This window comes from Polistes dominula, unplaced genomic scaffold (genome assembly GCF_049000335.1).
Source record: "Polistes dominula isolate Pdom_NZ unplaced genomic scaffold, Pdom_raw_medaka contig_37, whole genome shotgun sequence".
In the NCBI taxonomy this organism is placed as follows: domain Eukaryota; kingdom Metazoa; phylum Arthropoda; class Insecta; order Hymenoptera; family Vespidae; genus Polistes; species Polistes dominula.
The window spans coordinates 2,649,501-2,664,893 of record NW_028301169.1 but is presented as its reverse complement, the minus strand read 5'-3'; the positions used below and the strand labels follow the sequence as shown (position 1 = coordinate 2,664,893).

Genomic DNA, 15,393 nt, shown 5'->3' with positions numbered 1-15,393 from the left:
TATATAAAAAATAATAAAAAATAATTATATAAAAATATATTATAATAATTATATAATTAAATATATATATAATTTATTTTACTAATTTAATATATTATAATTAATTATACTTAAATAAAATTATATTGGATAAAAATATAAAAAATATTCAATAAAATAATATAAATATAATTACATAAATATATTATAATAATTATAATTATATATATATATAATTTATTTTATTAAATTTTTGTATCTCTTTTGTATCAAATTATATAATTTGTATTTACGTAATTCTGTATTTATATATTATTATTATTATTATATATATATAATTACAAAACATATACAAAAAATATATGTATAACATACTTACAATATAATAATAATAATAATAATAATAATACAAATACTATAAGCATATAGGTGGAAAGGAAAAATAGTATAAATATCACAAGACGACGGTATGCGAGTTTACGACGTTAAAAGGGAAAAAGAAATCCTTGCTCCAGTGAAAGTACTATAGCAGGGTGATATTCAAAAATAACACACCTGCATACTATAGCCTTGATCCTGTGCACGCAACTTGAACCAACACACACACACACACACAGAAACACGCATACCTGTGTATATCTAAATGCCTACATACATACATACGTACAGACATAATGTAAGAAACTAGACTCAAGAACGACATACTAACACCTATACAAGTAATGTAAGAAACCAGATGTAAGTATGAAACATACACACATATTCATATACATACATATACATACATATACATGCATACAAACAAAACATGTAAGAAGCTAAGAGAAGGAATGATACACGTTTTCTTTCTTTAAACATACATTGACATACTCACTCACTCACTCACTCACTATATCTTTCTCTATTTCTCTAGTTCTCTAGTTCTATGGTTGTATAGTAATAGACACGAACCAAGCGACAGCATAATGTTACTAGCGATTTATGGTTGTAGTTAGGAAGGGTGCCGTGCGATTTACGATCAAGTTTGCATTTCTCCCTATGTGTATTCTCTCATTTTCACTCTCATATTCTATCTCTCTCTCTCTCTCTCTATTTCTCTATTTCTCTTTCTCTCACACTATGTTTAGGAGAAATAACACAGGTTCGAATTCCCTTTCGTTTAACCGCAAAATTCGATCATCCTACAAACTAATCGATATATCAATACTCTCGAGAAATTCGATAATATTGTCATCGAGATGAAGAAAAATAAAATATAAAATAGAAACGAGTAATACAATAAAATAAAAACAATTATAAAAAGAAAAAAAAATAAGAAAATGAAAGGAAAAAAAATAAAGGAGTAAAATACAAACAAGTTTTATGAAATAATATTGAATACAGGTGTATATATATATATACATATACATGTATATTTTATTCGTGAGATTTAACTATGATATAAAATTGAAAACTAAACAAAAATACGAAATTCAATCAAAAAAGTAAAAGACGCGTAAACGTGTGTGTCGAGTTCTATCGGTTAAAAATATATATTTTTTTTAAAATTACGACATAAATGATTTGAAATGACTGACATATTTCTAGTTATCGTTTAAAAAAATTTAATTTAATATTCGTTCTTTCTATTCTTATTTTTTAATTAAATTCACGAACAAAAAATCTATACGTAATTATTGATGTTCTATCATTTATTGTTAATCAAAATGTTTGAATAATAAAATTTCTTATTTCATTCACATTATTTTCATTTATTCGCAATTTTGTACAAATTTCTCTAACAAAATAAAAAAGGAGAGTTTTTCACAAAATATGATTTATGTGTCAAGTACAATATATTTGAGTGTAACCAAAAAATTTCTAATAAATTTAACAACAAATATTCTCGAAAGTTGATCGATCGATCGAAAATTCCCTAATAGCACAAAATATTGAAAAATATTGAATACATGTATATTTAATATTAAAAAAAGATTTAATGCCTTTTTAATATTAAATACACATGTATTTAATATTTTTCAATATTTTGTGCTACTAGGGTTAATTCCAAACTAATAGTTTTGACAATATTACATGTATAGTATATATCTGTGAGTTTATAATAAATATATATATATATATAGGTAAAAAGAAAACATAGTACATAATCTGTATTCAGGGTCGTGAAAATATTTGATCGGATAAAATAAGGAATTATAACTATAAATGGAAAAGTTTCAAATAATATTCTTCCTCTTCCTTGAAATCATATAAAATAATTTGGCTAAATAAAATCATACGATAATATTTTATAAATATAAATAATATATTAGATCTACCAAAAAGCTTTTTGACAAACACACCGGTTCAATTTTTAGTCTCTAGGGACTTTTTTAAGAACATTCTTTTAAAAATGCAATATAAAAATTGTCATCATGCTGTGATATAAAAAGTTACAAATAATGATGATAATTAATAATCAATTAAAATAAATAATATAATAATCAATTCAAGTGATATGACAAAACTTTCCGGTAAACCTAACCTAACCTAACCTAACCTATATAAACATATTATTTTTGCAATATAATATGTTAAATATATTTTTATAATATAATATATTAAAATAAATAAAAATTAATATTAATTTTTATACATATAATTAACAATGTTGATATAATATTACATTAACAAAAAAAACAAACAAACAAACTAAGAAGAGTATAAAATAAAATTGATAAAAATACGATAAAATTTATTAACAAGATCCCAAAGAAACAAAATTCAAACGAGCGCTATGTAAATGTGATTACTATAGGGTAAGCAAAGATAAATAGTCCCTAGGAAATTGAAACTAGGGAAATTTGAAGAATCAACGGGGGAGAATACTCCTGTGATGATAACCAAGATACTAACACTTGGCTTTGCATTTCTGCGAGATGATACCTGAAAGAAAATATCACACACATACACACACCCTCTCTCTCTCTCTCTCTCTCTCTCTCTCTCATTTTGTTATATTAAGAACAAGAGAGAGAGAGAAAAAGACAGAAAAAAAAAAAAGATAGAGAGTTTATCCTCTCTGCGACTCCTGCGCGTCTATGCTCCTGAAGAAGAAAAAGGGGTGGTAAATGGAAGTAGAGAGGGTAGTAGTATAACTAAAGAGAGAGAAAGAGAGAGATATAGAACAAGAGTGAGAGAGAGAGAGAGAGAGAGAGAGAGTGAGAGGAAGAGAGAGACATAGAATGAGAGTGAGTGAGAAAGAGGGAGAGTACGAGAATGAGAGAGAGGGAGAGAGAGAGAGAGAGAGAAAGAGAGAGACATAGAATGAGAGTGAGTGAGAAAGAGGAGAATACGAGAATGAGAGAGAGGGAGAGAGAGAGAGAACGAGAGAGGAGGTGAAAAGGGGGTGGTTGTGGTGGTGGTGGTGAGGAGGACGAGGCTGAACCATAAAAGTAGGGCAGTAGTGCGGTAGAGCAATCAATAGAGGCTGAATCATGGCGGAGAGGAGGGAAGTAGGACGAGGGATAGGTAAAGAAAGAAAGAGAAAGAGAAAGAGAGAGAGAGAGAGAGAAGGAAGAGGAAAAGAGGATGGTAAAAGCCGTCGTGAAAATTCGGGCTTGAGGGTAGAGAACATCTAAAAAGTCGGATGACAAAGTGAATAAGAAAGAGATGAAGATAGAAGGGGGGACAAGAGGAAGAGGAAGGGGAGGAGGATGAGGGGTTGGATATGCGTTCCTTCCTTCGAAAACTCGTATCGATCGAGAAGACAATCAAACTACTTTCCCTAGTACATATTTTCTTCTTTCTTTTTTCGATTCTCCAATTTCTATTGGACATTTTTTTTAAAAAGAAATAAAAAAGAAAAAAAAGTGCATGCACACATACACACACGCGCGCGCGCGCGCGCAATCACGTTTACATATTATTTATACAAGATTTTTAATTGAATTTTATTCGGATATTATTAAGACAGTTTTATATATATATATATATATATATATATTTGTAATACTAATAATAATAATAAATTTGAATGATTAATATGGATTTGTTCTCCTACCTATTGTTTTATTTATTTATTATGATTCACGTAGTATGAGCATAATTATTAATTTAATTTTTAATTTAATTTATAATTTAATTTTGATATTTAATTTTTTAAATGTTTAATTTAATATTTAATATTATTAAAATATAATTTAAAATTTAAGAATACAAACAAATAAAAAAACACATTATTGTATTTGTAAAATCTAACCTAAAAAATAATCGTTTGAAATATAATAAATTATAATAATATTTTTAAGTTATATAAGTTAAAGGAAATAATTATGAATCCACAAGGACAAGTTTGAAGTTAACTTAAGCAGCTGTGACTTCTTTCGTCTAATAATAAATTGAAGTGAAATATCTAGATAGTGTATCTTCGCGATTTTATAAAAGATGAGAGGAAACGTATTTATACGATCGATGAATGAAAAAAAATTTTATTCTTGTTTCTTTCTGATAAAAAGGTTGAAACTATAACGAGAATTAGATAGAAAAAAATTATCTTATTCGTATACGGATTTATATAAGTATCTCGAAATCATTCGTGACAATCCTAATTTCGGAAAATTAATCGATTCAATATGGTGGACAATGCCACAATTCCAAAATGGTTCCCGTCAAATCTTTGATCGGATAAAATCTTCGATAAGCAACACGCAAATCCTTTCCTACGATGTTTTTTAGCTAAAATTAGACGATTTTCAAAAGGTCAATTGGTTTCAACATTTCAAGGTTATGAAAATACGACAAATAATAAATTAATTAATTAATATTTTAATTTAGCCTCTCCCTTTTTCTTTCAGTTGCTTTTTTTTTTTTGTATTAATATAATTGTGTCGATAATTATACGAAAGAATTGAATAAATCAATAAATTAAAGAAAATTTTTAAAAAACTTCGTCATTTAAATTAACATATATAGAAATTATTTATATTATAAAATATATCGTGTGTATAACAATATCATGTGTAATTTCATTTATCGATTAAATCCAAATGTTTCAATTACCCGGCTAACTATTCTAAAATGTATATACCTCACGATCGTTTTAAATAATATAAGATACGTAACAGAAGTAAAAAACAAAAAAAAAAAACAAAAAAAAACAAAAAAAAACGAATAAAAGAAAAAATACAAAAAGAATATAATAAATAATTTATCGTATTAATTACCTATCGAAAATGCTAAACCGCGTTTAGGAATATATATATATATACGTATAATATAATCATATATTTAAATAAATTTCTTTAAATTTCTCACACAACTGGCGTAAATAAAATATGACTATAAATAAAAAGAAGAAGAAGAAAAAAATTAATTAAAAAATAAAACCAAAAAAAAAAAAACTAAAGACAAAAAAGAAGAACGAGCGCAAATAGGTATTCAAAGTAATCCAAGCGGAAATAAGATGTAAATCCGCGGCACGTAACGAAGCACGAAAGCATCGAAAATACGGGCACCTATAAATATTACTAGCGTCCATTGCTCGTTTTCTCTTTAGTCGAGAATAGAGACGAATTAAAAGTTGAACGTGTGGCCATCGGACGTAGATTTTCGAGGGATAAAATCAAATCTACTAACTTAATGCTCGCAAGAGAGAAAGAGAAAGAGAAAGAAAGCACGTTGACCGTATATTTTTTTTTATATATATACACACACACAAATATATATATATGTTATATGTGTATATATGTATTCTTTAATAAAAAAACATTGAATGTAATATATATATAAGACATTATTATATATATGTACATATACACTTTACTTATACATATATATACTATATATACATTTATTTACATAAGTGCATATGTGTGTATATATACATGTATGACATATTTATTATGTATCTGTCACACACGATCGACGCGTGTTATAAGACAAATAAATTCGTGAATTCACGCGCCGTGTTCTTTTAGGTTATGATCGATAGTTAATAATTTTTTTAAAGATGGAAACAAAGAAATTTAATATACAACATATATGCGTATATATGGAATATTTTGATCGCCATAATGATACCCAAGGCATCGTTTAAACGTATCATACACATAACTCGCGCACCTTCTTCGAATTTTTCGTCCAACGAAAGATTTACATAAAATTCTTAAGAGAGACACCTAGTGGACTCCGTAAAGTATTTCTTTCTCTCTTTTCTAATCTATTTATCATCTCTTTCTTTCTATGATTTCGTTCTTTAATTTTATGGAATATAATCGAAGAAACGTAAGGTAGGAATATAAAAAAAAAAAAACAATCGGTTATTCGATTCAAGACAACAATAACGATGACGTATTTAACCCGCGTTAAAAATGTCAATTAATTGTCATAACTATGAAATGATTTTTCTATTGTTAAAAAAGAGTACTCACCCGATTTCTAAATATACCCACACCACAACTCCACCATTTCACCGATTTTCACCGCACTCCCGGCCATGTATATTGTTGTCCTTTGCGATTTTTTGTTTTTTTTCTTCCCCTTTTTAAACACACACTACCTACTCGTGGCTCTATCTATTGTTAAATGCGCTCGAGTGATAAGTCAGATGTCCTGAGACGGCGCTGAAGACAACAGTGGCGATGATGGCGCTACCTCTAGCGCTCTTCTCAGAATTGCGGGAAAATTCAAATTTCTTCACGATTTGTCATCATCGTTTTCGACGATAGTTTTATTACGCACGATTTTCACTACTATTTATTAACTTTAACAAATTAATATTACGAAAATGTGAGGTTTGTTATTTTTCTGTTTGTTTTTTTCATATTTCCCTCTGTCTTTCTCCTTTTTTTTTTATAAAGAACATAAGATTATTTATTGGGTATCAAGTTTTACAAATATTATCACACACTTGTTATGAATGTTTTCATTAGGGGTGGTTGTCTTAAGATATATCGTACAAATATAATAATTATATTTAATAATAGCTATATTATATATATATAATATATATATATAATATATATATATATATATAAATACTTAATTACCTTATGAAGTGGCAATGCCCCTTACCAACGTATGTATGTACATTCATATAAACGAAATAAAATAAAAATAAAATAAAATAAAATAAAATACAATACAATTCATCTTGATTAACATAAAACGACGTGAAATACTATGTATCGTTAAATCTATCGTTAAAAACATAAAATACAATAATAATTACGAATTAAAATGGCGAAGGATAGAGCGACCTATTCCTAACTATTTCACAAATATATTCGCTTACAATCAGATTCGATGAAATTAACTTATTACACGTGAAAGAATCAATAAATAATATTATTATTATTATTTAAATATATATATATATATATATGAAATAAATATATATGTATATATATATATTTTGTATATATATGTATACATATATATAAAACTATACTAATTATACTTTTGTGGTAAAATATTTTCAAAGGCCTTCAATAGGCCCTGCATTTAATAATGCTTTACTTTTTTTTTCTTTTAACACGACTCAATAGTTACAATTTTCATATATAATATTTATATATATGTATGTATGCATGTAGTAGATGTATATACGTATGTATGCATGTATGTATACTTAATGTACAAGTCATTCTCTTTATCGATATATAGCTTACGCACATATTTCGCTCGTTATCGACCGTAAAAGCACTTTTAATCGCTCTATCTTCAAACAATTTGAAAATCTATTTGAAAAAAGAAAAATGAGACATTAGCCACTCTCGTGGAAACTTAAACAAGAAAAAGAAATATATATGTATATACGTATATATATATATAGAGAGAGAGATAAATATATAATCGTCCTTTATGGTAGAAATATCTTTGAAAATGTAAAGCCTTTACGATCGAATTTTTTTGCCCGTATTTTTTTTTCACGTTGTTATTGATTTCCTATTTTTTTTTTTTTACACATATATATATGTAAAAAATAACATGATACTCAAAACGGTTAAATGCAACGATGAAAAATCTGTGAGCTGCCATTTACTATATTATTGAGTATGAAGTTTTGAGATCATGAATAAGAAGTTTCAAATGTATATGGTATATGTAACATATATGTATATACACATATATATGTATATATATAATATTGAAGCAAATTGATCACGATCGAACATAACGAAACTTAAATTAATAACATAGTTAGTTTAAAATATAATTTGCAAATTTGCAAATAGTGGCAATAATTAATATAATATCGCATACGCGTTACAGTATAAATACTTCTTTTTAATTAAGTAATATTGATGTGCTTATGTACTTACAATTAGGCGGCAAAATTGTCATTGTTTTTTTTATTTTCTTTTTTTATTTTTACGATCGCACGTATATACGATAAGAAGTTCAATTAAAAAGTCTCTTATTAAAAGAGTTGTCCTTTTTAGTTGTGTATAACTTTCAAGGGATTAGACATTTCGTTTATTGAAATTTCTTCATTATTATGTCTCATATTTCTTTTTTGTTATCCTACATCGGGAATATTTTCGTACGCGTCATTATGACTTCTTCTTCTTCTTCATCATCATCATCTTTCTTTCATTTCATTTTTGTTCTATTCTCTTTCTTGCTTTCATTTCTTTTCTTTTTTTTTTTTTTTTTTTGTACAATATTTCTCTCTCTTTTCTCGTGTGTATTTAAGAAAATACAAAAGTGCATACAAAAGTTGGACGTAGATAAATTCGAAATTTCTAAAAGCGTCTTTATTTCGCTGTATTATGAGTTCGTTATTATTTATTATCATTACTATTATTATTATATTATTATTATTATTATTGATTATTGATTATTGTAATTATTTTACTACCCTGCACTCTCAAAAATTTCTTCTTTTTTGCTTCCTTTCAAAAAAAATTGTTAACTTCGACTTTATTTTACGCTATTATTTTTTATCAAGCAAATCCTTAGGTCATTGGAAGTGAGGGGGGGGGATTGATGATGATCAATATCCTAATGTATCTCAAAGAATATGTATGAATAAATCTCTGAAGATCTATAAGATGGATATCTTTTTATCTTATATTGAAATATGTATCTCAACGATTCTCGACATTGATTAAATTTGACAAATATTATATAAGCTTTATGGATATGAGAAAATGCGTAATAGAAAATCAGAATGAAAAACAGGATGTTACAAAAAAAAAAAAAAAAAAAAGAAAAATTAAAAGAACAAACAAAAATAATATTAATTACCAATTCGCGTGCGTTTATCATCTCTCGTTTTTATAATATTAATAAAATCTCTGTGGAACAAAGTACATCGAATGTTTATATTCCTTTTTTCGATAACAATTCTGTTGTGTTAATACTTTGGAACAAGGTCATCCCATAAAAAAAATAAAAGAACTTATTGAATTTTTGTTCACTGATCGATTAGAAGAAAAAGAGAAATTACATCATCTGATTTGAACAAGAGATTAAATTAATCATACATAAACTTGACAATATATATATATATTTGATCTCGTGAAAATCATTTAGGTTCTCTTATAGCTTATGTGAATATCATAATTCTAAAATAACTTATCCCCCAATGAGATCGTGATATTAAATTCTTTTTTTTCTATTATCTAAAGAATGCAATGTTAAGAAGAACATAAATAATATTTTTGTTTTTAACCATTTGAGCATCAGACCATACAACAAGGTCACATTTCTTTTATTCATTGTATAAAAATGTTAGTGCATGAAGTAGTAACTGCACTTCCAGTTTACATATTTTCTTGTGATATAACAAAATGTTATCGAACTATTTAATATTTTTCAACTGGATGTTTGTTAAGTCCCATGATACTCAAAACGGTTAAATGTTGGTAATAAACTATAATGAGCTGCCATTGATATCAAGTATGAAATTGTTGAGATCATGAATAAGAAGTTTCAAATGTATGCTATATATGTATGACATTTTTATAAAATGTATAAATCAATGATTTATCAATGGGAGAGAGAATACGCAAGTATTTATATAATACGTTTATCATTTATACAGTAATATTTGAGCCAGAATGATTATGAAAGTTTTTTAAGTCATAAGATGTTTCATCTTGAATCAAAAATTATTCATTGAATTATTATACAATTGTTTTTGTTTATTATGACAAATTTTTCAAAACTATTATAATAAACATATATATATATATAATAAATGTATGTATTTTTATTCTTAATTACATTCAAAAAATTTGAAGAACGACGCGTGAAGAGAGAAAGAAAATATATATATATATATATATTTTTTTTATTATCTCTAATAACTTAGAACACTTTTACAATCGCCAGCTCAATGTTTTTTAATCTAAAAATCTGAGCTCTTAGATAATACGAACTTCCTTTCTTCTTTTTATTGTGCATTTTCTATCGCAGCACACGCAAAAGAAAAAATATGCGTGCTTTTTATTACTACGATCGAGTAAAAAACTGTATGTAAATTTTAGCAAATGCGAGCGAGATTAGGCGGCAGTTGGATAGCAAAATGAAAAAATATCTTCATTTTCATCTTACACTTTGTTAAATTTATACGATCCAAAATAGATCAGCGCATTTATGCGTACTGTGTCGTTGCAAGAATGAGAGTTTTTTTATGGCAGTTTAGTAATTATTACAAAAAAAAAAGATGTCCGTTCATTTATAACATTTATGTTTGTTCTTTCTTTCCTCTCTTTTGTGTCTTTTATTCTTCTTTTCTTTTCATTTTTTAAGTAAGACTATTGTTTGTATTAAAAAAGAATTACAAAAAGATTAATATCAATCTCAATTTGAACGCTTAAACCTCTCGTTTCTCTTCATATCCCCACCATACGATTTCAATTGAATTATTGTACTTTAACTTTCATGTGTCTTATAAACAAATAAGAATCCTTACATTAATAAGGTTCCAATTATTTATATTACTCTATATATATATATAAATATGCTACGTCCTTTTCTCCGCACGAGCACGAGATAGAATTCTCTAAAGGTTACCAAACTCCTTCTTCCTCTACCCTACCCTTCCTCGAATTCATTGAATCGTTCGTAGATATTCACGTGGGCACTTTAATAATTATAACACACAACACTGAAATGCTTACGTCCTTAATAAATGCACTGCACGACAGTGTTGAAATACATTGGCAAGTACGAACTTCGAGTTTAAACTCAAAAATAAAATAAGGGAAGATAAAATGAATAAACAAAAACAAAAAAAAATAAAACAATGCTAGTACAGGAGAGACAACAAAAATTGTCGACTAGGAAAATAATTATTTAATAATTCGTATAACTTATCATTGAGATAAGCATATTAATTGCCCAATTAAGCAACTGTGTTATTCACGTCGTTCATCGACGTTCGTCAATTATACACCGTATGCATATTCATGTATGTATGTATGCATACTAAGGAAATTATTAAAAAAAATAAAATAAAAAATAAATTAAATACACAAGAGAAATCCTCCGATATATAAAGTCACAATGTAAACGCAATCATCATTGTAAATTGACCTCTCGAGTACTAACATTGATAATGCGTTGTCACATCATATTGTTTATCCAATTAGGAGATGGCACACAAAATTTAGGAACCTGCTATTACTTAGCATTCAAATTCAGATGCTGTTATCGCGTTTAGATCTTTCATTAGACCCTCTAAATTGGCCATCTCTTGATTCAATTCTTCTGTGCTATATGAAGGCTGTAAACATAAACAATTAAAAACAAAAATACAATAAACAATATGAATACGTTGAAGAATACAATTAAATGATTATTTTTAATTTTACCTTCAATCGTTCAACTTCTTCTGAAGTATGCGTTGGATTTGAAACCGAAGCTAATCGATTCTTTGCTAATTGCGACGTAGAGCCTTGAGGCTTTTTGTATGGACTACCAGATATTGTTGGTCTTACCGTTACTTGCGACACTACACATATAATAAAATATATTTTTAAAATGTTTATAGATAAAGATAAATATTAATTCATACTCTAAAACCAACCTCCGTGTTTCTGCTGTGCTGGGGTAGAAGGTGCAGATTGTGGAGGAGGTGCTGGTACACTAAAGCTTTTCAAAGGATGTCCTTGAAGTCTTTTACTAGTACTACTATCTAACGCTGTAGCACTACTAGTAGGTTGGCTACCACTACCATAGTGACTGGAAGCATACTGACTACTTCCACTGTATGACTGTCCACTTTGGCTATACGGTAACTAAACAAATATTTCTCATTGCATAATAATATAATAGATTATTCTAAAAATATGAAATTTTCTTCATGAAAATTTCTCTTACTTGACTTTGTAGAGGTTCGTATGAACTTGGCAGGTTACAAGAATCTGGACTAGATTCTGGTGTTGGTTCTAACGTTATGTGCGCTCGACTTAAACTGTATTGTGCCACGGTACGTGGATAATTTTGTCTCACAGACGGAGCATCCGTACACGTACTGTGAATTGTTGGTTGTGACAAACTGCTATTGACAATCGGCGTTGCAGTTGCTATAGCTGGAAAAAAATTAGAGGATCACTGTCCATAATAAGATAAATGAAAGACCTATTGGTAAAAAAAAAATAAGGAAGATATGACACTAGAAAAGAGGTAAGTTTCACAAATGTTCTAAAAGAATTTTCATGGAGATGTATGTAGAGAGGTGTAGCTGAGAAGCTACTTACGCTGATGTACGGGTGCACTGTCGACAGGAAGTGTTATGAGTTTAGGTTTGTGGCTTCCCCGACTGTGCTGTCTGCTCAGGGTAGAGCACTTCTCGTCAGTGTTACCTAACATCGATTAAATGAAACAAAACCAAATGGCAAAATCAGAATAACCATAAAAAACAAACATACTGCGTGTGTGTTATAGCTTTAAAATAAAACAAATAAGCAAAGATATAAATACTTAATATAAACAAAAAAATGTTATACAAAATCGCGTATTTTATGTTAAAATCATATTGTACCCGTCCAATTTATGTGTATAATTTAAACAACACATAGTATAAAATGTATTTGTTTGGACAGTGTGCTACAATCTGTTGCAATTTCCTATATATTTTTGATTCTATCTAAACTCACCCATATAACTGGGTACATATGTGCGTTTATCCAACGAGCTGGAATTTCCATGCACATTATCTTGAGTATATTCTTGATTTCCTGATCTTGGCAAAGTATTACTAGCAACACCGCTGGTAGATGCTTCACCATTGATAGATGATTTTTCAAGAGCTTTGAGTTCCATTTGATCATGATGAATCCATAAATCTGGTGGTTTAATATTAGTTTTTGGATTCACATCTTTCATGTATCTGTGTACGATAAATGTAACGATTGGGTTATTATTATTAGCATTACAGCATGATTTAATAATAATTAATGATAATGAATGTTACCCTTTTTTTCGATCCGGTGAATCTGGATTTCGTTTACAGCACATTACAACAACGACAACTGCTATGCCGGTAATAAGAACGACTGAACAACCTACTATAATGTAGATCAGTATATTGGATAGACCACGGCCATCTGTAAAATTATATTCATACGTTTATTTTCTATTCAATTTATCATTAATTTTCTACATGGGGAAATAAATATGTTTTCAATGAATATAATAAATAATAATTCCGATAATGGGAGTAAATTGTTCTCATCGTTAATTTAAATTAATATATCAATATTTGTGATATTATTTATTCCACGAGATATCTACTTATTAAAATGAAATAATAATAATAACGAAATTAATAACTGTATCAATCAAAAATCACATTTAAATAACATGCAACATCAAGAAAAAAAGAAATTGAGCAAAGGAAGCTAGATTGAAGAGATTACAATATCTTACCTCGAACATGCAATTCATCATAGATATGAATGCCATTGCCTAGCACGGAACAAATTTAAAACACCATAAGTAATGCATTGCCTTTGTACGAACAACATGACATACTAATACAAAAATAAATAAACAAATAAAATAATAATAACAGTTATAAATCAATCAAAAAGAAAAAGAAAATATAATTGTAAGATAATAATTAAATATCACCTTAAAATACGACATATAAATACTTATGTTCAAGACCATTTCCCAGTTAATTATATATCACGGATTTATGCTTAACAATACATTAAATGATTTTCCTTAAATAGACCATTGATGGTATTGGGTTGTTCGGAAAGTAATTCTGTTTTTCATGTTTGATATCTTTCAAATAGTTTTCCTTTTTAAGAATTGTATCAGAAATGAAAAATCAAAATCAACATTTTTTGCTTTAACTGACTTCAATTTTATTTTAAATATCAAATAATCGAACTATCCGAACAACCTAACGTTTGATCCAACAAATGGATATTAAAAGCTTACTTTGTGGAGTTTTAAAAGAAACCGTTGCCGAAAATGGTCCATATCCTTTAGAGTTACGAGACTTAATCTTGAAATAATACGTTGTACTTGGTTGTAACATTCTGATCAGAAATTCAGTTTTATCACCAACAACACCTGCGAATAACCAATCACGATCCCATTTATTGTAATCCGTAGAATAAGAAATGAGGTATCCTAATAACAAAAAAATATTTGATTAATATCTTCGATTATACGATTTATCAAATTAATAATTAAATAACAAATATTAACCAGTGATTGGGCCATTAGGTTGTTTCGGTGGTTGCCATCGTAGAATAACTGAAATTGGTCGATCTTCAACACTATGAACGCTTAAATCTCTCGGTGGAGAACCTGGTGCAGCTTCCTGAGTTTGATTTAATACTACCATACTCCATGGTGATTCTCTTTTTCCCTATAAAGAAACGATTAAATGACAAATACATATACAAATTTGTTTTATTTTTTAACTCTCGTGAAAATGATCTAAGATCAATTTAAATACCTTGATCACCTTAACAGTGAATTCGTATTGTGTATTAGGTTTTAAATCATTTATCATACAATTTAAATCGGTAGCGTTAAAATACTTGTAACGTGGATTGCTGCTATGGTGATAAGACGTGTAACGTACGACGTAATAACGATTATCTGTTACATACTGTAAATGATAACAAATTTTAATGAGCGAGTTATAATTGGTTTATCATATAATAAAAATTGTGCATGTATATTATAAATTAAACGTACTTGACTTTTTGGTAAAGTTGTATCAGTCCAATAGAGTACAACAGTAGCAGCTGATAAAACGATTGCTTTAAGACCAACTGGTGGTATTAAAGGCACAATATATTCAGATACAGAACGTTCTGTAGTTCTTACGTTGGCATATGATGGCTGCCCTTCACCAGCTTCATTTGTTGCTCTTATAGAAATAACGTATTCCGTTGTTGGTTCTAATATTTCAAAATAATAAATCAATAGTAAGAAAAAAAGATTATATTAGGA

General features: G+C 28.0%; 1 protein-coding gene across 5 annotated transcripts in view; it reads right to left on the bottom strand.

Moving 5' to 3' along the window:
- fra (neogenin protein frazzled) overlaps nt 1-15,393 on the bottom strand; it is a 91,958-nt gene that overhangs the window by 46,769 nt on the left and 29,796 nt on the right. For all 5 annotated transcript variants that reach the window (XM_089179162.1, XM_089179160.1, XM_089179161.1 and 2 more), the window contains exons 16-27: nt 15,136-15,341; nt 14,891-15,046; nt 14,638-14,800; nt 14,365-14,559; nt 13,843-13,881; nt 13,388-13,520; nt 13,071-13,303; nt 12,672-12,776; nt 12,292-12,503; nt 11,999-12,209; nt 11,784-11,923; nt 6,390-11,695 (exon numbers count right to left, since the gene is read on the bottom strand). In XM_089179162.1, the coding sequence (XP_089035288.1) occupies nt 11,597-11,695; nt 11,784-11,923; nt 11,999-12,209; nt 12,292-12,503; nt 12,672-12,776; nt 13,071-13,303; nt 13,388-13,520; nt 13,843-13,881; nt 14,365-14,559; nt 14,638-14,800; nt 14,891-15,046; nt 15,136-15,341 (1,892 nt within the window). In that variant the 3' untranslated portion in view covers nt 6,390-11,596. The remainder of the gene's footprint in view (nt 1-6,389; nt 11,696-11,783; nt 11,924-11,998; nt 12,210-12,291; nt 12,504-12,671; nt 12,777-13,070; nt 13,304-13,387; nt 13,521-13,842; nt 13,882-14,364; nt 14,560-14,637; nt 14,801-14,890; nt 15,047-15,135; nt 15,342-15,393) is intronic.